General features: G+C 48.1%; 1 protein-coding gene across 2 annotated transcripts in view; it reads left to right on the forward strand.

Moving 5' to 3' along the window:
* The first annotated feature begins 215 nt into the window (after positions 1–215).
* The window catches only part of Fkbp9 (FK506 binding protein 9, 63 kDa), a 37,587-nt gene continuing 15,543 nt past the window's right edge, over positions 216–22,259 (forward strand). The window contains exons 1-5 of one of the 2 annotated variants that reach the window (XM_013510142.1): positions 216–297; positions 16,335–16,480; positions 16,842–17,031; positions 17,622–17,767; positions 20,860–21,049. In XM_013510142.1, coding sequence (XP_013365596.1) covers positions 16,393–16,480; positions 16,842–17,031; positions 17,622–17,767; positions 20,860–21,049 — 614 coding nt within the window. In that variant the 5' untranslated portion in view covers positions 216–297; positions 16,335–16,392. Of the gene's footprint in view, positions 298–6,143; positions 6,458–16,334; positions 16,481–16,841; positions 17,032–17,621; positions 17,768–20,859; positions 21,050–22,259 lie in introns of those variants that run through there. The other variant, XM_005414998.2, reaches the window with a different exon arrangement.

Below are 22,259 nucleotides of genomic sequence, written 5' to 3' on the forward strand. Positions count from 1 at the left end.
ACCCGCGGACGGGAAGGGCGGGACGGAAAGGCAGAGGCGGGGCCTGAGGAAACTTCCTGGGGCGGAGAAGGGCGGGGCCCCGCGAGGTGGGGGCAGCTGGGTTCGCTGAGCGTGGCCCGCGGGGCTTCCTGGGGCCCTAAGCACGGCGGGAGGGGGAGGGGCGGGAGCCTGGGCGGGAGGGGGCGGGGCGTGAGCCTGGGCGGGGCCCGGCCGCTTCCGGGGTCGCTTCCCCTCCGCGGTGCAACCGCCCCTGGTCCGCGGCCACTTCAGCCCTGAGAGGGTCACGTGGTGCCTCCCGTAAGTGACGGGCGCGGCTGTTACAGATTAGTAGGAGTCGTCCGTTTTAGGAAGAAGGCAAGGGTCTCCATGTAAATGCTCTAATTTTCCTGAGCATGTGATTCCAAGTTCACACATAGTGTATACTGTACTGACCGAGGTTTGGGTGCCGGAAGTGAGTGAAACCCTTGATAAGAGTGGATTTCATCGTTGTTCCCCTCAGGGCTGGGATGGAACCCAGGTCCTCACCGCCTGGTAGGCAAGCAGTGTAGGACTGAGCGACACCCCTAATCTCAGAATTACTTAAATTTAAAAAGCGTAACTGCGGGGCTGGGAATGTAGCTCAGTGGTAGACAGCTTCCCTAGACCGCGCCACGCCCTGGGCTCAATCTCCAGGATCAAAATAATTAAATAATAAAAACTAAAATATCTGCTGATGGGATCCTGATTTTATAGGTGGGAAGGCTCAGAGAAAAAAGTGACATGCCCAGTGGCGCAGAACTATTAAGCTCTGAGGCAGGATAGAGAAGTGTCAGGATGTGTGTTGAAAATGTTGAAACTGAAAATGAAAATTTGTGGAGTAATGCTAGCTGTTTAATATAATGAAATAATCCACAAAGAAAGTGAAAATAACTAGAGACACAATTGCCTTAAATGTGGTTTTCTCTGTGGTTAATACCTAAACTATATAAGGAGCTTTCTCAAATTTAGGATAGAAACTCCCAAGTGGATACACAGAAGCCATGAAGAGATGTGACAAAGTTCCACTTGGAAACATGCTATGAAGTCCGTGGTCAGACTTGGAAACCAGGCTGGGCGCGTTGGCACACACCTGTCATCCCAGAGATTCAGAGGCTGAGGCAGGATGATCTCCTTGACTTCAAGGCCATCCTAGGCTATATATTGAGTCCAGACCAGCCTGAACTACATAGCGAGATCCTGTCTCAAAAAACAAACAAACAAACCAAACTTGGAAAGGAGGCTTTCTTCTGAGAGGAAACTGGCAAGTGAATCAACCTTTGCAGCAAATTTCCTAGACCAGTAAGTGGCCTGTAAAGACCTTCCCAGACATGTCTTGGCACCCTTGTAAAAAATAATTTAGCCACATGTATGAGGGCTTATTTTGGGGTCTTTGTACTGTTCCATTTGTCTGTATGTCTGTATGTCAGTGCCACACTGTTTTGAAAACTGTAGCTTTGTAGTAAGTTTTTAAATCAGAAAATGTGATACCCCACTTTTGTTCTTTGTCAAGATCCGTTTGGCTATTTGGGGTCTCTTCAATTCCTGTATGTGGGCTGGGGGTATAGCTCAGTGACATGAGTGTTTGCCTGGCAAGCCTGAGGTCATGAGTTCGATTCTCAGTACCAAAACAACAAAAAAACTTCACTCAATACTTAAAAAAAAAAAAAAAAAAGCATGAAAAAGACAATTCCTATGTGTATTTTAGGATGAGTTTTACTATTTCTACACAAAGTTTCATTGGTATTTTGATATCAATTGCGTTGAATATGTAGATCTTTTTTGGTAGAATTGGTATCTTACCATTATTAAGCTTTCCAGTCTATGAGCATGAGTTGTGTTTCCTTTTTGTTTTTAGTTTCTTCCCACAATATTGTACGTTTCATTATACAAACCAATTTCCTTGGTTACAACTACTATATTTCTTAGTATTTTATTCTTTTTGATACTATTATCAGTGGAATTACTTTGGCAATTTCTTTTCCACATTCTTCATTTTTGAAGTATAGAAAGACAACTGATTTATGTGGGTTGGTTTTATGTCCTGAGAGTTTTGCCAAATTCATTTATTAGTTCTAACAGAATGGCCCTAGATTTTATTGAAGTTGGAGTAGTGTCTTAGTTACTTTTCTTGTTGCTGAGACAAAATAGCTGATGCCCAAAATTAAAGGAGGAAAGGTTTACTTAGCTCACAGTTTGTGGAGGTTTCAATCTGTAATCGCTGGCTCAAAGGCAGGGTGGCACATGGCAAAGGGGCAACTGTTCACGACACAGGAAGACAGCAAAGGCAACAAGAGAGAAGAAGGGAGAAGCCTTTCTCTGTCCCTTACATTGTATGTACTCCGACCCTTAATCCCAGCACTGGACCATGAATTAATCACAAACTCTAGATTCAGCCACCTCTGAAAAACTGGCCCTCCGTGACTGCATGAACCTTTGGGGAGACATCTAGACAGAAGCCATAACAGGTAGGAACCAGGTGCTTTGCATGGTTTGAGGCCACACACAAAGAAACCAGGGCTTGGTGTGGTTTGAGGCCCCGCTCTGGTACCAAGTGAAAGAGTGCATGGTTTTTAATCAGCTCTCCCACCTGTCGGGGAGAGGACAGTGGAGGCAGAGCCTGAAATTTGTAAATGGCTGAACATCAAAACTGGAGTCAACTAGGCACTGTGCTATGTGGCTGTATTCTTCCCTACTCATGATGCTAAGGCAGGAGGATTGCTTGAGCTGAAGGTTTTGGGACCAGCATGGGCAACAGAGACTGTTTCAATATAATAATAGCAACAACAACGATAATAGCAAGCATGATAATAACAGAATCAGGACCACCTCAACTCCTGTCCAGCTTTCTGATAGTGATGGAGTCAATGCAGTAATATCCCATTTATTAACCAATGAGACAAAGAGGAATTCTTTCCCTGGTGGTCATAATTCTGAAAAGTTATTTTTACCCATCACCCCTTATGCCCATAGCTTCAGAGCTGGCTGCAGTACAGTCGGTCTCCAGGGGCCAGAGGTGCACTGGGGACACACTGCACTTGTTCTCAGGCGCCTCACCCAGGCAAGAGGCTAGAAACACTTTGTGCTCCATCCCAGTGTACACTCCTGCCTGTGATCCCCTCAAGCTCTTCTGTTTTTCAGCCCCCTTTTGGGGTACAGGTCATCTTTTTTGTTCTGGGGCTCAAATTCAGGGCCTCGTCCATGCTAAATACATATTCTATCACTGAGCTACACTGCCAGCTCCAGGTTTATTTTTGTTTTCTTTTTTTTTTTTTTTTGAGACAGGATCTCACTGTGTAATTCACGCTGGCCTTGAACTTATGATGTAGCCCACATTGGCCTTGAACTGGCATCAATCCTTCTGCCTTAGTCTCCTGAGTGCTGGGGTTACAGGTGTGCACCACAATGCCTGGCTCCAGATTTAGAGTCCAGACAAGTGGTCTTAGTGTTGGCCCAATCATGGTGGACCTGTTTAGCTGTTCCTCGATAGATATAAGGCCTTGCAGGATGAATAGAGCAACTGAAAGCAAGATCACGGTTTTTTCCTGCTGTATTGATCTCCTTTCATATTCTTTTGCTCTATGATCTTTTCCTCACTGGGTTGGCAAGCAAAGGAAAAGAATGCATGAAAGGGAAAGGTGATACCCTACTGTATATTAAGGAATCATGGTCAGATTAGCATCAGATTGGTTGTTTTCTTGGATTTTTATTTTTTGGGTTTTTGTTTTGTTTTGTTTTGCTGTTGAATTGTTTGAGGCATCTTATATGCTCTAGAAATTAATCCCTTGTCAGTGAAATAGTTTGCAAATGTGACCTCCCATTCTGGAAGCTGGTTCTTACTCCATGGATTGCTTCCTTAGTTGTAGTTTCCTTTCTTTTCAGTTTGATGTAATCCATGTGTCAGTTTCTGCTTTGTGTCCAGTGCTTTGGGGTCCTATTCTAGCCACACAGTCCTTGCGTAGACCAATGGTCCTGAAGTGTTTCTGTTTTCTTCCACCCGTTTCATATCTTACATTTATGTTTTTCATTCAATTTTCAGTTGATATTTTGTATATGATTGTTATGGTTTGTGTCTGTGTGTCCCTCCAAAGCCTCATGCAGTCATGGGGCAGGCTTTTAGAGTTTGATTGATTATGGGTGTGAGAGCTGCACCCGCCCTGGGGTGGATAGTTTGCATATGTAAGGGAGAGGAAGAGGCTGCTTAGGGCGATTCCTGGCTTTTGTGTTTTGTTGCTTTTGCTGTGTTCTGCTGCCATGAGCTGTAGCCCTCTGCAATGTGCCACTCTGCCTTGTAATCTGCCAAGTATGGACTGAAACCTCCACAAACTGTAAGCAAAATAAACCTTTCCTTCCTTAACTTTGGGCATCAGGTATTTTGTCCCAGCAATGAGAGAAAAGTAACCAAGACAATGATGAAAGATAGGGGTCTAGTTTCTTTCTTCTGGATATGCATATCCAGTTTTTCAAACACTGTTTATTAAAGAGACTGTCCTTTATCCAAGATATGTTCTTGCTTCCTTTGGCAAAAATAGAGATAGCTGTAAATATGTGCATTGTTCTTTCCTTTCTTTCCCCTCTCTCCCTTTTTTTCTTCCCTCCCACCTTTCTTTTCTCTTTCTTTCTTTCTTCCCTTCCTTTCCCACCCACCTCCTCTCTCTCCTTTCCTTCCTCCCCACCTCCTTTTCCCTCCCCCACTTTTTTTCGTGGATCGTGAACTCAGGGCACACACATGCCAGCAAGCACTATACTGCTGAGATATACCCTAGTCCCATTTTCTTGTCCTTTTTGAATTTTTGAGATGGAGTCTCTGTATTGGTCAGGCTAGCCACAAAATCCTGGGCTTGAGAAATCCTCCTGCTTCAGCTTCTGCAGCAGCTGGGACTTCAAGCACAGGCATCAAGCCTAGTCACAGAGTTCCTGCTGCTTTTTGGTTTTTCTAAAAGCAGAATGAGATGTGACTTTGATCTTCAGGATACACAAAACGATGGGGAGCCGGGTTTTCTTTCTTTCTTTCTTTCTTTCTTTTCTTTTCTTTTCTTTTCTTTTCTTTTCTTTTCTTTTCGCTTGAAGCTGTTAGTTAACATTAACTTCTCTTATCTCTTTCCTTTCTCTGTCCTCTGGGCTGTAACTTAGCTCAGGGCAGCTTAGAATTCTTGTCTTACCACCAGAATAAGCTCTAATAGAAACAGTGAACATTTCCTTGTTGTGTTACCTGTAGTTTCTTGTTAAATCCCTAAAATCTAAAATAAGCATATCTATAACAATCTTGTAATTATCGTGTTTTATTTTCATCTTACAGAGGACACTGACACTTATTAATTTACAGAAGGCATCCAAAGAGCCAGTAATGTATTGCATCTTTCCTTTAATACACTGTTGAGTTCAATTTATTCATGCTTTTAGTATTTTTGCTTTTGTGTTTATAAATTTGAGTGGTGCCCCGTTTTCTCTACCCACTTCGCTCTTTTTGCTGTCTTTGTTATGTTTCGTTATCTGGATTATGTTTGTTCAAAAAAGGAAAAGGACTTTGGGAACTTATTTTTATTATTACAAAGTTTTAATAAACGCTACGGCCAATTTTGAACGAGGGTACGTTTGGCTCCGCTGACATTCCTGTGGCACCCGCTCTCCATCCCCAGCTCCTGCGCGCACGGTCACGGGCGGGCGCTTGAGGTCCGGGGGCTGGGTCGCTCCACACGCGTGCACTTGCGCCTCCCCAGGACAGCGGTCCGGGCGGTCCCTCTCAGTGCTCTCCTTTTGTATTCAGAAACACCCTGGAGTCTCCTGCAATGTGGAACCATTCCTGTAACTACGTTAAAAAGAAAAACAGCTCTAGGGCTGGGGATTTAGCTCAGTGGCACAGCGCCTGCCTGGTAAGCGTAAGGTCATGAGTACGGTTCCCAGTACCGGAAAAAAAACCAAAAAAGAAAAACAATTCTAAGTTTCGGCGCCTTAGCCTCGCAGGAACTTCGTTTGCCTCCAAACCCAGATTCCCCGGGTGATCCGAAGCGGGGCGGGGCGGGGCCGAGACGCAGACTGGGCCTTGAGGTGCCGCCCCTCCCGGGCGCCCCTCCTCCTCTTCCTCCCTCTCCCCCTCCTCGCCCCCGCCCCACCCCTCCCCTTCCCTCTTACAGCCCCGCCCCTCCTTTCCCCTCCTCTCCCAGCCTGGGTGCGCGGTGTCCACGTCCCCACCGCTGTCCCGGCTTCCCAAGACGATGGCGCCCCCGACCCCTCGCCGCCCGCCGCCGCCTCTGGTCCTGCTGCTGCTCTGGGTGACCGGGCAGGCGGCGCCCGTGGCTGGGCTGGGCCTGGACCCCGAGTCCGAGCTGCAGATCGAACGGCGCTCCGTGCCCGCCGAGTGCCCGCGCGCCGTGCGCCCAGGAGACTTTGTGCGCTACCACTACGTGGGCACCCTGCGCGACGGCCGCCGCTTCGACGCCAGGTACCGGGGCGCCCCGGGGGCGCAGCACGATGTGACCTCCCGCACCCCGCCCCCCAGCACCGCGGGCAACCCCTCCCACTCGGGCTCGCCCGCGGCCCCTGAGATCGGGTGTCCTTGCGCGTGGGGCGCACCCCCGAGCATCCACACGACGCGCGTTTACACCCCGCGTAAAGGGGCCACGTCGGAGGCCCGAGAGTCGCTGCCGGTGTCCGCTGGTCAATTAATGCCCCCCGCCCCGCGCCAGGACGCCACGGACACTGGCCGAGTTGCGGACGGGCGCACGTGCTCTCCGATGCCTAGTCCCCCGCGGTGCTCCCTGCGGTCCGATGGGGCCCCAGAGCTTTCCCTGGCGCTCGAAATCTCGGCGCGGCCTCGCTCTCCCCAGGCTGCACTCTTGGCTTCTGCGCTCAGTGGGCGCGCGCGCGCAGACAGTGCCGGGCCCTGTCTTCCTGCAAATTCCGGACAGCGAGTGAATAAACAAAAGCTGTGTAGCACGCAGCACGATGTGCACTCGGCAGGCGCTTGGAAATGGTCACTCTTGCTGCTTAATTATTGGGCCAGGAGCGGGGGATGGAACCCAGTGCCTCGCACACACACGCGAGGTAGGTGCACCGAGCTGCACCCACCCGGTTTGTTCTTCCTAATGCTTCAGTCGCACCTTTTAAAAACCCAGCTTTGAGACATAATTCGTATGCAGTTCACCCATGTACAGTGTTAAATTCAGTGGCTGTTATATATTCACGCCGACATCACAACTATCTAACTCCAGAACATTTATATCCGTCAGGAAAAGAAAGGCTGCATTCACAGCAGGCCCTTCCCACCTCCACCCACTTCCCCTCCCGCCTTGGAACTGCTAATCTACCCTGTGCCTCCAGGGATTTGCCGTTCTGCACATTTTGTGTGCATTGAATCATGCAACTTGTGGCACTTTGTGTCTGGCTGTTTTTCACTTAGCGTGATGTTTGCAGACTTCATTGGCGTTGTGGCTGTGTGTCCGTGTCTGTGTCGTGGGTGTGTACTGTACGTAACACTCGATCCTATGGATGTACCGCGTGTCCTCATCCATTCCATTCACCCACTGTTTGGCTCCTTGACACTTTTTGGCGGTTGTGAAGAATGATGTTATGAATGCTCATTACAGGAGCTTGTGTGGGACTTTTTTTTTTTCTAATATATACCTAGGAGTGGAGTTGAAGGTTTGTTTGTTTGTTTGTTTTTGTCTTTTTGAGATGAGGTCTTGATATGCAGCTCAGGCTGACCTTGAGCTCACTTTGTAGCCCAGGCTGGTCTCGAACTCACAATGATCCTCCTGCCTCAGCCTCCCAAGTGCTGGGATTACAGGCGTGTACCACCACGCTGGGCTGGAGTTGAAGGTTAATATGGTATCAGTGTTTCTGAGGAACTGCCAAACTGTTTTCCACCATGGTCACGCTGTTTTTCATTCCCTCCAGAAGCGTTCTCCTTTTCTGCATTCTTGCAGACACTAGTCATTGTCTGCCCTTTTGATCATAGCCATCCTGGTGGGCATGAAGTACCATCTCACCATGGTTTTGATACACACTTTCCTCATGTTGAACTGTACCCATCACCTTTCCCTGCTCGTTGGCCATGTGTGTATCTTCCACTTGTTCCTTTTGATAGAGTACAAAGAATTTCTTTTTCTGTTTTCCTCTTGAGATAGGGGTCTTGTTATGTTGCCCAGGCTGACCTCCAGCTCACCATCCTCCTGCCTTGGCCCTCTTGAGTAGTAGCTGGCTGGGAAGAATTTCTGGTTGGTAGTAATGAGTAATTCCCACTGGAACCTGGCGTTCTGTCCATTGGGAGGCACTGTAAGACAGTAGAAAGGCCCGGTAGAACTGTTTCTACAGTGTGTCCCCACCCTGACACACCGCTGCTAGCCTGGGGGGATACAGCATGGTGTGAAGCGGACAGTAAGAAGAGTAGCACATGCAGCCCTCAGGGTTCCCACACAGTTCTCCCGGTGCCTTTGCCCATATTCATTCATCTCAAAAGGATTCACTGAATCTCACAAGACAGCGAGGAAGGTGTCTCATTACAGATAAAAAAAGTGAGGCTTACAGTCTTCAAAGGACTTGCTCAGAACTCTTAATTACAGGGTGACTGAGTGGAAATTCTAGCCCTAATGGGTTATGGCTATAACCTGCCGTCTATAGTTTACTGAAATACGGTAGAAGAGTGTGAGCCCCTGAGAACACCCCCAAGTCTTGACTGTGTTGTGTGTGAAGCGAGACAGGGTCCTCAGAGGAGTCCTTCGATGCAGGGATAAGATCTGAGGACAAGTCACAGTTTCCAGGGAGGAGGAGCTGTGGGCAGAGGGGAGGCTGGGAAGCTGAGCCGGTCAGTGTGGGCTGAGCTTGGAGGAGAGGCATGGGGTCAGGGATGAAGGGACAGGTAGGAGGAAGCCAGAGGAAGAGTGAGCCAGCCTTCTTTTAATGGTTTCATCAACAAGTTTTGATTAACCGATAAGAACTGTACATGCTTATGGGCACAGTGTGATTGCCATCGGCCGGCTTTGGAGACATGGTGCTAACTGGTTGGGGGACTTTGTCCAAGGGGTCAGTGCAGAGCCAGCGAAGACACCGAATCCTGGGACAGAGAGACCGACTGTGCGATTCAAAGGCTGCTGCAGCCCCCTGCAGCCCCTGGGTAGGGTGGAGTGGAGACTGCTAGGTGTGCAGAGGCCTCACTCTGAGGCCTCTTCCTTGGGGAATTTGTGCCGTGTTAGGACTCGGCTTTGAAAGCCTGAGCAGAGTGCAAGGAAGGAGGAATGGAGGGGTTTGGGCTTTGGCTACTGATCTGGTGGCTTTGTCCAGAAGAACACAGGGCCTGTGACTCTGAGAAAGCCACCCAGTGTGCCACAAGGCTCTCTTTTTCCTGGGAGCTTTTTTTCCTGAGGCTCTGCCTGGCCCCGGGCGGACATTGCTTTCTTTCATCACTGCCACTCACAAACCCCCGCCCTCACCGGCACTGACCAGGCACCGTTTGGTTTTGGTCTGTGTGTGCTTTTTTTTTTTTTTTTGCAGTACCCGGGATCAAACTCATGACCTCGTGCTTGCCAGGCAGGCACTTAGGCCACTGAGCTATATCCCCAGCCCCTTCTGTGTGCTTGTTAAGGGTTGTACAGGGCCACTATCCTGCTAAAGTGGTGGCAGCTGCAGTCCCCTCAGCCCTCCTGGCTTGTTAGGGATCAGCAGCGTTCCTAGCATTAACAGTGAGGAGAGACCGCTCCCTTCTGGGGGTGAAGTGCTACCTGGTCTGCTGTTTCTGTGCAGGCGGAGTTAGTGTCCCACTGAGGCTCAGGGTTAGTGGGTTAGTGTTCTGCGAGGTCCAGGCATCAGGGAATAGGCTGGGTGCTCACCTCATGCCTCTGCCTTGAGGGTGTGTGGCGTCAAGGATGCTCTAGCTGTTGTGCTCACACCTTGCCCAAGTCAGAGCCACCTGCAGTGCTTTGCACACACAGCTTTTGGTTCAGTAGCTCTGGAGGAGACCTAAGAACTCGCATTTGTGGAAAGTTCCCAATGGGTGTTGCTGGTCTGAGCACCACCCCTTGAGAAGCTTGGCTCTCAAAGAACCTTAGATTAGCAGGGTGCAGTGGTATGTCTGTGTAACCCCAGGAGGCTGAGGCAAGAAGAGTGCAAGTTTGAGGGCAGTCTGGGCAGTTTAGCAAGACCCTGCTCGAAAAGAAAAAAAAAATCATAGACTCATTAGCAGGGGTCAACTTCATTTTTATTTATGATCGTTTATTCATTCAACAAATACATAGTATGTGGCTACCCTTCCAGATGCTGGAGCTGTAGCAATGAATAACACAGACAGAAACCCCTGCCATGCAGAGCTTGTGCCTTTCAGGGAGGACAGATGCCCTGAAGTCGGTCAGTGAAACAGAAGTTGGTGAGCACTAGGGAGTCCGGGTGTGGGCAGAAAGCCAGTGACTGTCCCTGAGCTCTGGGGTGGGTTAGCAGGCGTGCAGTGCTGTCTGAGGGATGGGCACAGTCACCTCTGCCAGTTCTTAGGAGAGGAGGAGCTTCTTGTTGCTGAGGGAGGCCCTAGGGAGGAGCTGACGGAGGGAGATCGTACCTACCAAGTTCAACCGCTAGCACCCAAGTGAGTAAATATAAACATGTATGCAGACTTTTAAAGACTGGTTAGAAGCCAGGTGCAATGGCACATGCCTGTAATACCAACACTCAGGGAGCTGAGGCAGGAGGATTGCTGTGAGTTTAAGGCCAGCCTGAACTACACAGCAAGACCCTATCTCAAAACAAACAAATAAATGAACAAACAACCCGCCTAAAAAACCGAGGTTAGATAGCTCTGTACAGCTTAAAATGGTAGTTGCTTGGCTGCTGCCTGTGGGGCAGGGCTGGATGGAGCACACTTACCCTGGGGCGCCCACTCCGTGTCCCCAGCCACATCCCTGCTGCACACCTAGACCTGTGTCTTCCCTGCAGGCCAGCTCTGCTCCTCTGCCCACTTCCCATCTCCCACGCGTTTGTGGTCATTCTTGGGCTGCAGCGGCCTTTCCAGGGCTTTATGGAGGAAGTGGTCTCATTTGATATTTGTGTGTGTGTGTGTGTGTGTGTGTGTGTGTGTGTGTTTGAGACAGGGTCCCCGATGCATCCCAGGCTGACCTTGAACTTGCAGTCTTCCTGCTTCAATCTCCGAAGAGCTGGGATTGCAGGCCTGTGCCACTATCCCTGACTGGTGCCATTTGTTCTTCTAAAAGTTCTTGCTACAGGGCAGTGTACTTTCAGAACTAGAGTCACATGGTTTATGCTTGAAGGAAAGGTAACATGTGGCATGATGGTGTGTGCTTCCCTGGAGGCAGCTGACAGCTCAGTGAACTGGATGTGGAAAGGTTTACATGCTGTCTCCTGCCTAAGTTGTCCTTGGGTGGATATTTTGTGCATGCGTGCATGCGTGCATGTGTGTGTTGGGGGAGGGTCCTGGGGGTTGAACCTAGGACCTTTGCACTGAGACATATCCCAAGGTCTTTTTTTAAATTTGGAGATAGGATCTCACTAAGTTGCCCAGTCTTGGTTCAGACTTATGATCCTCCTTCCTCAGCCTCCCAAAGTACCAAGATTACAGGTATGTGCCCCTGCACCTGGCTCTTGGGTGGCTCTTTTTGAAGAGCATCATTGGAGGATGCTGTGGACACCTCCCACCACCCTGGGCTGGGGAGGGAACCAGCGCCTGCTGAGGTGAGAAGGGTCTGTAGCAGTGAGTGAGGTGGTACAGAGGAAGGGGTGCAGAAAGTGCTGGATCTCTTTCATTGCCTTTCTGTCCCCGCTCCATGTCTGCTCTGCAGGACTCAGAGTGAGGACCACACTCTAGGTTACATCAAGGGCCTCTCCTCGCTGCAGTGTCAGCAGATGGGAGGGGCCGGTGAGGTGAAGGCATTTGTTCTCCTTGTTCCCTGCCTGCAGTGTCATTAGGGCTGGCCCTGAACCAAAGCCTGGGCCCCTGCAGGTAGCCCCCAGTGCGCCTCTGGCCCGAATGGGAACAGCGCCCCCTACCCACCCCTAACGGTACTACAGTGCCCTTGCCCTTCCCACACCTTGCGCACAACGGGTTTCTTTTCAGCAATGTTCCTTTAGTTTTCAGTGCATAAGTCTTTTGGCTACTTGTGTAAGCTTATTCCTAAGTAAACCTATTGATGTTATATAGGATGGTTTTCGTAATTTCCTTTTCAAGTTATTCAATGTTAGCATAAAAAATGCAACTTACCTGTGTACTGGTTTTGTATCCTGTAACTTTGCTAAATTCATTCATCAGTTCTAATAGCCTTTTAAAGGATGCATTGGGATTTTATACATATGATTTATTTTATTTTATTTTATTTACCAGGAATCGAACTCAGGACCTTGTGCTTGCCAGGCAGGTGCTGTGCCACTGAGCTAATATCCTCGGCCCTTATATGAGTTCATCTGTGAACAGAAATACTTCTCTCCCATCGGGATTCCTTGAATTTCATTTTCTTGCCTAATTTCTCTGGCTAGGAGCTCCAGGGCTGCACTGAATAGATGTGGAAAGGTGGGGTCAGTGCCCTATTGCTAATCACCGGGGCAGTTCTTTGGGTTTCACCACTGGGAGGTTGGCTGCGCTTGGTTCCATTCTTAAGTTCCCCAGAACCACCCAGGTTGGGTGTGTCCTGTGTTTCACCCAGGACCTGGGATGGGTGGCTGTAAAAGATATAAACAAGCCAGATGTGGGGACAGGCTGTGTAAGTGCTTAGTTCAGACTTTGCAAATATAATTTTCATAACCAGCTCTGGGCTTGATGCTGCCCGGGAATTGGTGCCAGTTGCCCCGATCACTATAAATTTCCTGTGAACAGCTTTATTTTTCCCTATGGTCGGAGTCTTAAGCAATAGATAAGGCTGGATACTTATGTATATACATGCATACATTTTCTTACAGGAAGGAGTTCTTTGTTTTCAGCACTTCTCTGCTTTGTTGTTCAAGTGCTTAGGCAATCATCAAAGGAGAAATTATTGCTGTGAGGCAGCAATGATTTTTACACACGTTTGGGAGGCCTTGTGCCAGGAGCCTAAGCCTTTGGCAGTCCTCAGTTTTAGCTTTTGTTCCCACTTGGCTGTGAGCTTGGGAGAAATTTTAACCCCATTTCTACCTTACAGCGTTGTATGAAGATTAAGTGAGATGGTATATGTGAAGAGCTTATCTTGCTCCCAGGCCCAACACATAATAAATGTTCTGTAAGTGGTAGTTACCATTAAAAACTTTCATTATATTTGAGAGCTATTATCAGGTTCTGATCAGCAGTAGGGCATTGATCTCACCTTTGCTATGTCTATTCAGGGCAGCCCTGGAGCTCCTAGCCAGGGAAATGATGTAATCATTGCAGGTCTGCAATCTCCTGAACGAGTGGATGGCAAAGGCTTGAATAAATAAGACAGTTGAGGGGCTGGGGATATAGCTCAGTGGCATAAGCACCTGCCTGGCAAGTACAAGGTCGTGTGTTCGATCCCAGGTACCACAAAAAGAACAACAACAACAAAAAAATAAATGAGACAACTGAAACGATTTTAGGGCTCCAGGAGGGTCCAGCTGTCTTACAGAATTTGAGATTCTCTGAGTTAAGAAAAAGACTTCTCTGGGCAGCCCATATTTATTAGGTTTTCAAACAAAGGAGGAGGATACTCAAGAAAGCGTGGGAATCTAGCAGGACCTTGGGAAATATTTTCCTGAGTAGTAAATTATGTCAATCAGAACTACCTTATCTTTAGGCCGGCATTTATTGTAGGAATGTGGAGCCTGTAGTTGCAGTCCCATTTTAGTTAATTGGGATTGGAGCCAAATGTCCTCAGCTGTGGGCTTAGCTTGTCCTTTGAGGTGTCACCACTTTACAGGCCAATACCGGCCTCAGCGGTAACCAGTGACTCACAGAGGTTCACTTACTATGAGTCTCTGCTCATCTCTGCCTAAACTTCAGACAACACACAAGTAAACATGGAAAGCCAATTGGTTAATATTAAATTCTACTCAGGGGTGCTTCATAGTGGTCTCCATCAGGAGAGAAATAAGTATCTCTGTGCATAGATGAAATCATATGTATAAAATCCCAATGCATTTTTAAGAATATCTATCTATCTATCAATCTATCTATATTTAGGTTCAGTGCCCCAGAAGCTCTGAAGTGTATATTTTTAAAGTAACTTCTTAGGTGGGCATGGTGGTACATGCCTGTAGTCTCAGCACTCTGGGAGGCTGAAGCAGGAGGATCAAAAGTTGGAGCTCCACCTGGGCAACTTAGTGACTTAGCAAGACCTTGTCTCAACACAAAAATTAAAAAAGAAAATGACCTGGGCATGTAGCTCAGTGATAGGCCCTGGGCTCAATCTCCAGTACTGATGATGATGATGATGTAGCTTCTTGTATAGGCACACTTGCTGTCTGCATGCATCCTGCACTCACAAGCCTTTGCAGCCCGGCTTTCTGGCCATTGTTTTAATCCTGGGGGCTAGTGGTGGCTACGTGGCGTAGCATGGTCAAGCCAAGCGCAGTTGAGAGTTGGCATCCAGGGCCAATGCCTCTCTAGAGGTGGAGGGTGGAGGTGTAAAATTGACTTGGGCACAGAGCTAGCCATGTGCTCTTGCTGCTGGCTTGGCTTGGATTTGGAATCCTGCTTTGTTGATGGCCTTGTGGAAAGAAAGGCAGTTAAAATGGGCAGGAGAACCAGAAGCGGTGCCAGAGGGCTGGATCCAAGGGCCTTGGGGGCCCAGGAGTGGACTGCGCTGCTCACCCAAGGAAGGGTGCAAGAACCTTACAGCATGAGGGTGGCCTGTCCTAAAGAAGGGAATCCCAGCTGCACCTTCGTTTTAGTACCGGCGTGATTACAGGATCATCCTGAAGAGTGAGAGAGAATTTAAAGAGGAACAAATCCAGTCACCTGAACTTCTCCACCCACTGATTGTACTGATAACGTGTTTATAACTGCCTTGTGGAGCTTTTCACACGCCTGTATATAGAAACTGAAAATGAGATCACTTTATCTGTGCCCTGTAACTGCACTTACCCCTATTGTATGTGTGTCCTTCTGGATCAACAAGGGGAAATTTGTTATGAAATGACATAGAGCAGTTTTATGTCTTTGCCTTCAGTGCAGTCAGGGTTATACCTTTGGACTTTGTTTTTTGTTTTTTTTAAGCACTGAGATTGAACTCGGGGAGTGCCTAACTACATCCCCAGCCCTTTTTATTATTAATTAATTAATTAACTAATTTAATGTATTTATTTACTTATTTTTTGGGAGGCAGGGTCTCGCTGTATCGTTCGGGCTGCCCTTGGACTCACTATGTAGCCCAGGCTGGCCTTGAACTTGTGGTAGTCCTCCTGCCTCAGCCTCCCTATTGCTGGAATTGCAGGTGTGCACCACCATACCTGGCTGTATTTATTTTTTGAGACAGGATTTCACTGTGTAGTTCAGGCTGGTCTACAACAGGCAAACCTTTGTTAATTCCTAAATTTTTGTTTGTGTGTCTGTTTTTGTTTTGAGACAGCATCTACCTGCATAGTCTAGGTTGGCCTTCAACTTGGAATCCTCCTGCCTCAGCCTCCTGAGTGCTAGGATTACGGATGTGCCACCAGGCCCAGCTGCTTGCTGAATTTGACATTGAACAAGATGAGGGCACAGGGCACAGTCATGGCATTATTTTCTGATGTAAAGACAGCTGTCAGCCTTCAAAAACATATATGAATGATGGCAAGATTTCCTCAGCCTGTTATTTATCATCAATATAAAAATATTGGCATAAGCCTAAGGTTTCTAGGGTACTCTTCACCTTGTTGTGTAGATCCCGAAATCCTGGATCTCGCTGTTGTTAATATTCCTGTTTTTGGGGGTTTACAAGTTGGAGTGGAGGAAGTTGAGGTTAAGAGAATTTCAGTGGCCTTTCCACTTTACCATGCTGCCTGTGTTTATCTCACCTGGATGTTGTGTATGTGTATGTGTGTGTGTGTGTGTGTGTGTGTGTGTGTGTTTTGAACTTGGGTCATTAATATCTCTCTGATGTTGCTTTTAGGTACCAATCACATAGAAAACAGAAGAACCCATGGCTAGTTCACAAAACAAACTTAACATCATTGTATTTCTTTTATTTTTTGTAGAGACTAGAACTTTTCTAGTTCCAGCTTGTGGAACTAGATTTGCTAGTAGTGTTCAAGGGTATCTGAAAATCCCCACTCTGCCAGGACTGTCCAGGGCAGAGCTGTGCTGTACCGGGAGCTCCTTGGCGGCTGTCTCCGCTGTATCCCTCTTGAGTATATTTTCACAGCTTGCTTTCAGTGAGGGCGTGGCTATTTATACTTTTCTTTCCCTCTTGCATCTTCAGCTATGACAGAGACTCCACTTTCAACGTGTTTGTGGGAAAAGGACAGCTGATTGCAGGGATGGACCAGGCCCTGGTCGGGATGTGCGTAAATGAGAGGCGCTTCGTGACGATCCCCCCGAAACTTGCCTACGGAAGTGAAGGAGTTGGTGAGTTTCCATTGTGCGCTGCCGGGCACATCTGCAGAGAAGCAGACGGTGTGCTGACCACCAGCGCTGCGGACTGGGAGAAACGAAGGCAGTGAGCCCAGCTGAGATCTCCGTCTTCAAGTTGTCTCTTCTAGGCGTGAGAGAAGGTCATTAACACATGTGGTCAATGAGAGCCTTAAGGGGAGAAGATTCTTGTTTCTTTCTCTTTCAGTGTCACTGCAGGAAAGAGGAATGGGTCGTTTTGGAATTGCAGGCCCACTGAAGCTCTTTTGACTTCCATTTGCACTGACAGCATCCCGGGCATTTATTTATCTGGCTCAAAGGCAGCAGTTTCTCAGTGTGAATTCTTTCCAATTTCTAGCTGGCGTGATCCCCCCGAACTCCGTGCTCCATTTCGATGTGCTTCTGGTGGATATTTGGAACTCTGAGGACCAGGTGCAGATTCACACGTATTTCAAGCCTCCCAGTTGCCCTCGGACCGTCCAGGTGTCTGACTTCGTGAGGTATCACTACAACGGTACCTTCTTGGATGGCACGCTCTTTGATTCCAGGTGGGTCCCACTGGTGGCCATGTCCACAGAAGGCGCCTTAGCCCCTTCTGTTGTGCCTACTTTTTGCACTGTGAAGAAACCAGGAAAGGATGCTTCCCACCTTTAACCAGTATCAAACGCTACAGAAAACTTTTGGGTTAGTGTTGCACGCACCGCGGTCCCAGAGTCAACATTTAATGCACGTTAGAAAAGTCTGAAAGCAGTGCTTGTCTCGTTTAACAGTATTTTGGGGCCTCATCATTACGCGAAGGTCTGACTGTGTGTTGTTTAATTCCTTTGGTTTTCCGTGGAAGGAGAAGGGAGAATGAAGCTGTGGGGAGGCTTGGGATGCACTACAGATTTCCTCCCAGTGATGTGTGTGTGGTTAGTGGAATAGCTGTCCCTTTTTCATCAGTCTCTGTGGTGTAAATATGAGCTTTTTGTTTCCTCTTGGCCTTGAGGAATTCTCTGTGTGGGGATACAGATCCAGACCTGCCTGTCTCTAGGGCTGGGTGTGGGCTCGTTGTTTAGCAAAGATACGGGTGACAAAATCCTTCCCGAGGGGGGGCTTGGAAACACACGGTGTACAACTTCTTTCTCTTGGTTCTCAGTCACAATCGCATGAAGACCTATGACACGTACGTGGGAATTGGCTGGCTGATTCCTGGCATGGATAAAGGGCTGCTGGGGATGTGCGTGGGAGAGAAGCGTGTCATCACCGTTCCGCCTTTCCTGGCCTATGGCGAAGATGGCGACGGTACATCCTGCCCCTTTCGGGAGCCTCTCTCATCCCCACCCTCCACCATCTTTTTGCAGTGATTAATTTAGTTGTGACCACATGAAACCCACCAGGTAGCCCAACATGTGGTGTACATCTGTAATCCCAGCACTCAGGGAGCCGTAGGCAGGAGGTTCACAAGTTTGAGCCCAGCCTGAGCAGCTTAGTGAGACATCTGTCTCAAAAATGAAAAGGGCTGTAGGTGTAGCTCAGTGTGAAGGCTGTGGGTTCAACCCCCTGTACTGGAAAGAAGAAGAAGAAGGAGGAGGGGGAGGGGGAGGGGAAGAAAGGGGAGAGGGGAGGAGAAGAAGAAGAAATGTTTTGCAAGCTGTTTCCTGCTCTTGCAAGTCCACAGAGCAGGAGAGAGGGATTGGATGGAATAGATGGGGTCAGTGTCTCCCTGTTTGCCATAACTTTTTCCTGTCTTATGTGCTCAAGGTCTACACACAGTTCCTTAAAAGGAAGGTAGGTGGGTGGAGCGCCCTACTAAAAGAAAAGTGAAGTTTGAAAACCACTGCCAGAAGTGTGTTTCACTTCCTCCCTCCCTGAGGAAGAAGTTATTCTTCTTCTGTGTGTTTGTGTGGTGCTGGGGTTTGAACCCAGGCCTTGTGAATGCTAAGCAAGTGCTTTACTGCTGAGCAATACTCCCAGCCGCATGTACAAGTTTCAGTGGGTGAGTTGTATGGTGCGCGAATTATATCTCAATAAAGCTGTATAGTATTGTGCAATTAGTACACGTTAGTGCCAGAAAAATTTAATCCTGTTAAATGACCTGTTAGTTACTTTGAAGACTTTGTTAGGCTGGGGAGGATTTCCTTTTTTTTTTTTTTTTTTTTTTTTTTTTTTTTTTTTTAGAGACAGGGTCTCACTATGCAGTTCAGGCTTGCCTTGAGCTCACTTTGTAGCCCAGGCTGGCCTTGAACTTGCAAGGATCCTCCTGCCTCAGCCTCGATTACAGGCGTGTGCCACCATGCCCAGTTTTGGACTTTCTTTTCAATGGCAGAGCACCTGCCTCAAATAATCAGCTTCAGGATCACACCCCAGCACTACAAAAAAGAGGAGAGGGAATGACTTTTTTCCTTGTCTGTAGTTAAAAGATAAAGTATAGAAGAGATACCTTGTATCTGTCACACATGCCTCAGGGCTGGAGTGCACTTGGAGGCTGACATGGCTGCCTGCTTGAGTGGATTCAGCACCTGCAGAGGGGAGGAGGTGCAGGCAGGGCTCTGCCCAGCTGGGGAGCACTAGGTGCTGCTGCCAGCAGGTCATTTGCCCGACAACTCCTTTGCACAGAACAACAAGCTCAAGGGGTGCACTGAGGAGTTGGCTTGTTCCACAGCTTCCTGTTAGGCCATGTTACTGGTGCAGTTATTTCTTGGTGGACGCTGGACCCTTCGGGAGGAGCTAGCTCCCTGTGGAGTTAATGGGAATGCATCCTTTTGCAGAAAAGTCCTGGCTCCAGCCCCTGCCTTGCACCCTGGCTTTGGGTTCCAGCCTCTCTCTCCACCTCTGTGAACATCAGACAGTCTAAGACAGTGGTGGCGAATCTGTGGCACCCCTGCCACAGCTGACTGTTATCATTGAAAGCTCTAAGTTTGCCATCACTGGTCTAAGGGTTCAGACATCGAGGGAGATATGCAGCCGTGTGATCCCAGGATTGCCAGTTCACCTCTATGATGCATTTTACTTAGGACATTAACTTCTGATGGCCTAACATTATAAATGCATTTGTTAGGGTTAATGTGGATCCAGCTCTGTCCTGTTGCCTTGGAGGGATCGGTCCCAGGACCCCCTGTGGGAACCAGAATCTTTGCCTACTCAGATCCCTTATATGAAACCAGAGTGGTGCTTGAGTACAAGCTCTACACCTCCTTCTGTGTACTTGAGATGGCTTATAACACCTCATACAATGTACCTGCTGTGTACATAGTTTCTGTGCTGTATTGTTTTAGGGAATAATCACAGGAGAAAAAGTCTATATATGTTCAATGGAGACATTTTCTTTCCTGTCCTCTAGATCAAAGCCAAGGGTGCTCTACCACTGATCTATATCCCAACCCGCTTTATTCTTTGAGACAGGGTCTTCCTAAATTGCCCAGGTGGGATTTGAACTTATAATTTTTCTGCCTCGGCCTGTCAGTGCTGGGATTATAGGTATGCACCACCATGCCCAGCTCAGACATAACGTTTTTCTTGAATATTTTCTATCAGCAGTTGGTTGAATCCATGGCTGCAGAACTGTTGATATGGAAGGTGGATTGTGCTCAATACATCCTCACCCTAGACACACGTAAGAGAAGTGGTAAATGCACAAGAGGGAAAGAAATGGTTTGAACATTGTTCGTATTTTGGACTGTGGCTGCCATCTTCCTTTTTATCATAGTTAACTTTCATTTTATTTGTATCCTATTCTGGATACTCTTAAAGGATTGAACCTAATTTTGTATTTTTGTTCTTTAAGAAATTGATTGTTGTTTCTTTGTCTGTTTCTCTTTTTCTCTTTTCTTTTTTTTTTTTTTGGTTTGAAACTAGGGCCTTTATACTGAGCTACATCCTCAACCTTTTAAAAATATGTATGTACTTTTGAGGCAGGGTCTCACTAAATTGCTCAGTTGCCCAGTGTAAGCTGAAACTTGTGATTTTCCTGCCTCAGCCTCCATGAGTACTGGGATTATAAAGTGTGTACTGCCAAGTGTGTGTAGAAGCAGATCAGAGCTTTGGAATCGGCACCTTTAGATGTCTACACAAACGGAACCCCCCAGAGCAGTGTGTTTGAGTTGCCTGTGGTTTTGCAACCCCCTAGATGGAACCCTTGATTTCTGATACGGGAACAGCCCTGACTATCCAGTGGCTGCTTTGCCTGTGTAAGTCAGGCCTCACGCTGTGCCCATGAACCCATGCGTGGAGACGTGGTGAGACACCATGTTTAAGATGGAGCTGCCGAAAGCCTTCGTGTCTGTGGTATGAGAACTTCAAGGGATGAAAATGGCCAGCACAGGGGTAGTTGCGGAGGTTCAACCCTTCCTCAGCCTCTTGTCCTGATGGAGACCGCTTCCTCCACCCCACCCCAGGGAAAGACATTCCTGGGCAGGCATCACTGGTGTTCGATGTCGTGCTGCTGGACCTCCATAACCCCAAGGACAGCATTTCCATTGAGAACCAAGTGGTGCCGGAGAGTTGCGAGCGCAGGAGCCAGAGCGGGGACTTCCTCCGGTACCACTACAACGGCACACTGCTGGACGGCACCCTCTTCGACTCCAGGTGAGTGGCCTCACCGGCTGGTGGCTCCAAGTCAGGTCTGCGCCAGCGAGCTAGGCTGGGTGTGCTGTGTGCGCTGGCCCAGGGCTCATCTCCAGGACCAGACCCTTCTGATTCCAAGGTCTTTCACGGGCTGCCTGGATGGTGTCCCCCAAGGGCTGGTGCAGAGGGGTCTACGATGAAGTGGAGAGGCTCACCCGACATTGCAGCACCTGCCATCCTTGGTCCCTCAGACAGGAGCGCCAGCAGGCAGGACCAGGAGGCGCAGCCTCTTGTCTAGGTGCACTCGCTGTGGTTGGCCGCGGGTACCCTGGCCTTTCACAGCTCCCAGTACTTCTGTATATCCCCGCTGCAGGCATGTCCGGTGGCTGTGGTGAGGAGACAGGTGTGACAGTGCCCAGCAGAGGCTGCAGAGCCTCCTTCCTCAGAGTCTTGTTCCTCAGCCGGCCTAGGTGTCAGGCACATGTGGCTGGCAGTGTGTAGAATGTGTTTCTTGGAACCTCGCCTTTGGCTTCCTGTAAACAAGTAGTGTGGCACCAGCCTGTCTATAGGTGTCAGACTTCCGTTTTACTTAGTCATCGCAAAGCCTCGCAGGATGATTTTTTTCTATGGTATTACAGTATTTTATTCCTTTTCCTTTTTCTTTTTTTTTTTTGTCTTTTTGAGATGGTCTCACTTTGCAGTTCAGGCTGGCCTTGAGCTTACTCTGTAGCCCTGGCTGGGGCTCACAACGATCCTCCTGCCTCAGCCTCCCAAGTGCTGGGATTACAGGCATGCGCCACCATGCCCGGCTGTCAGTATTTTATTTCAATAATCTATTATTCTTAGTCCCAAGATCTTTTTTTTTACATTTTCCATTTAAGTTTTTTGGAAAAAGGTAACAGTCACATGGTTCTAAATCAAAACACAGTAAGAGAAACACGTGTCTGGCTTTATCTGCTCAAGTTCCTGTCCTGCCCCCACTGAGTTAATCATTTCATTCATTTCATTAGTTTCTTTTAGCCAGGTGTGGTGGTGCATGCCTGTAATCCTAGTACTCAGGAGGCTGAGGCAGGAGGATCACTGCAAATTTGAGGCCATGCTGGGCTATGAAGTGAGTTCAAGGCCAGCCTGAACTGCATAGAGAAACCCTGTCCCAAAAAGACAAAAAAAAAAAAAAAGAAATTAATTTGTTTCTTTTTATTTATCCAGTGTATAGACTTTTTAAAATGCA

Source organism: Chinchilla lanigera, unplaced genomic scaffold, assembly GCF_000276665.1.
Source record: "Chinchilla lanigera isolate Chin_1 unplaced genomic scaffold, ChiLan1.0 scaffold00216, whole genome shotgun sequence".
Taxonomy (NCBI): Eukaryota; Metazoa; Chordata; class Mammalia; order Rodentia; family Chinchillidae; genus Chinchilla; species Chinchilla lanigera.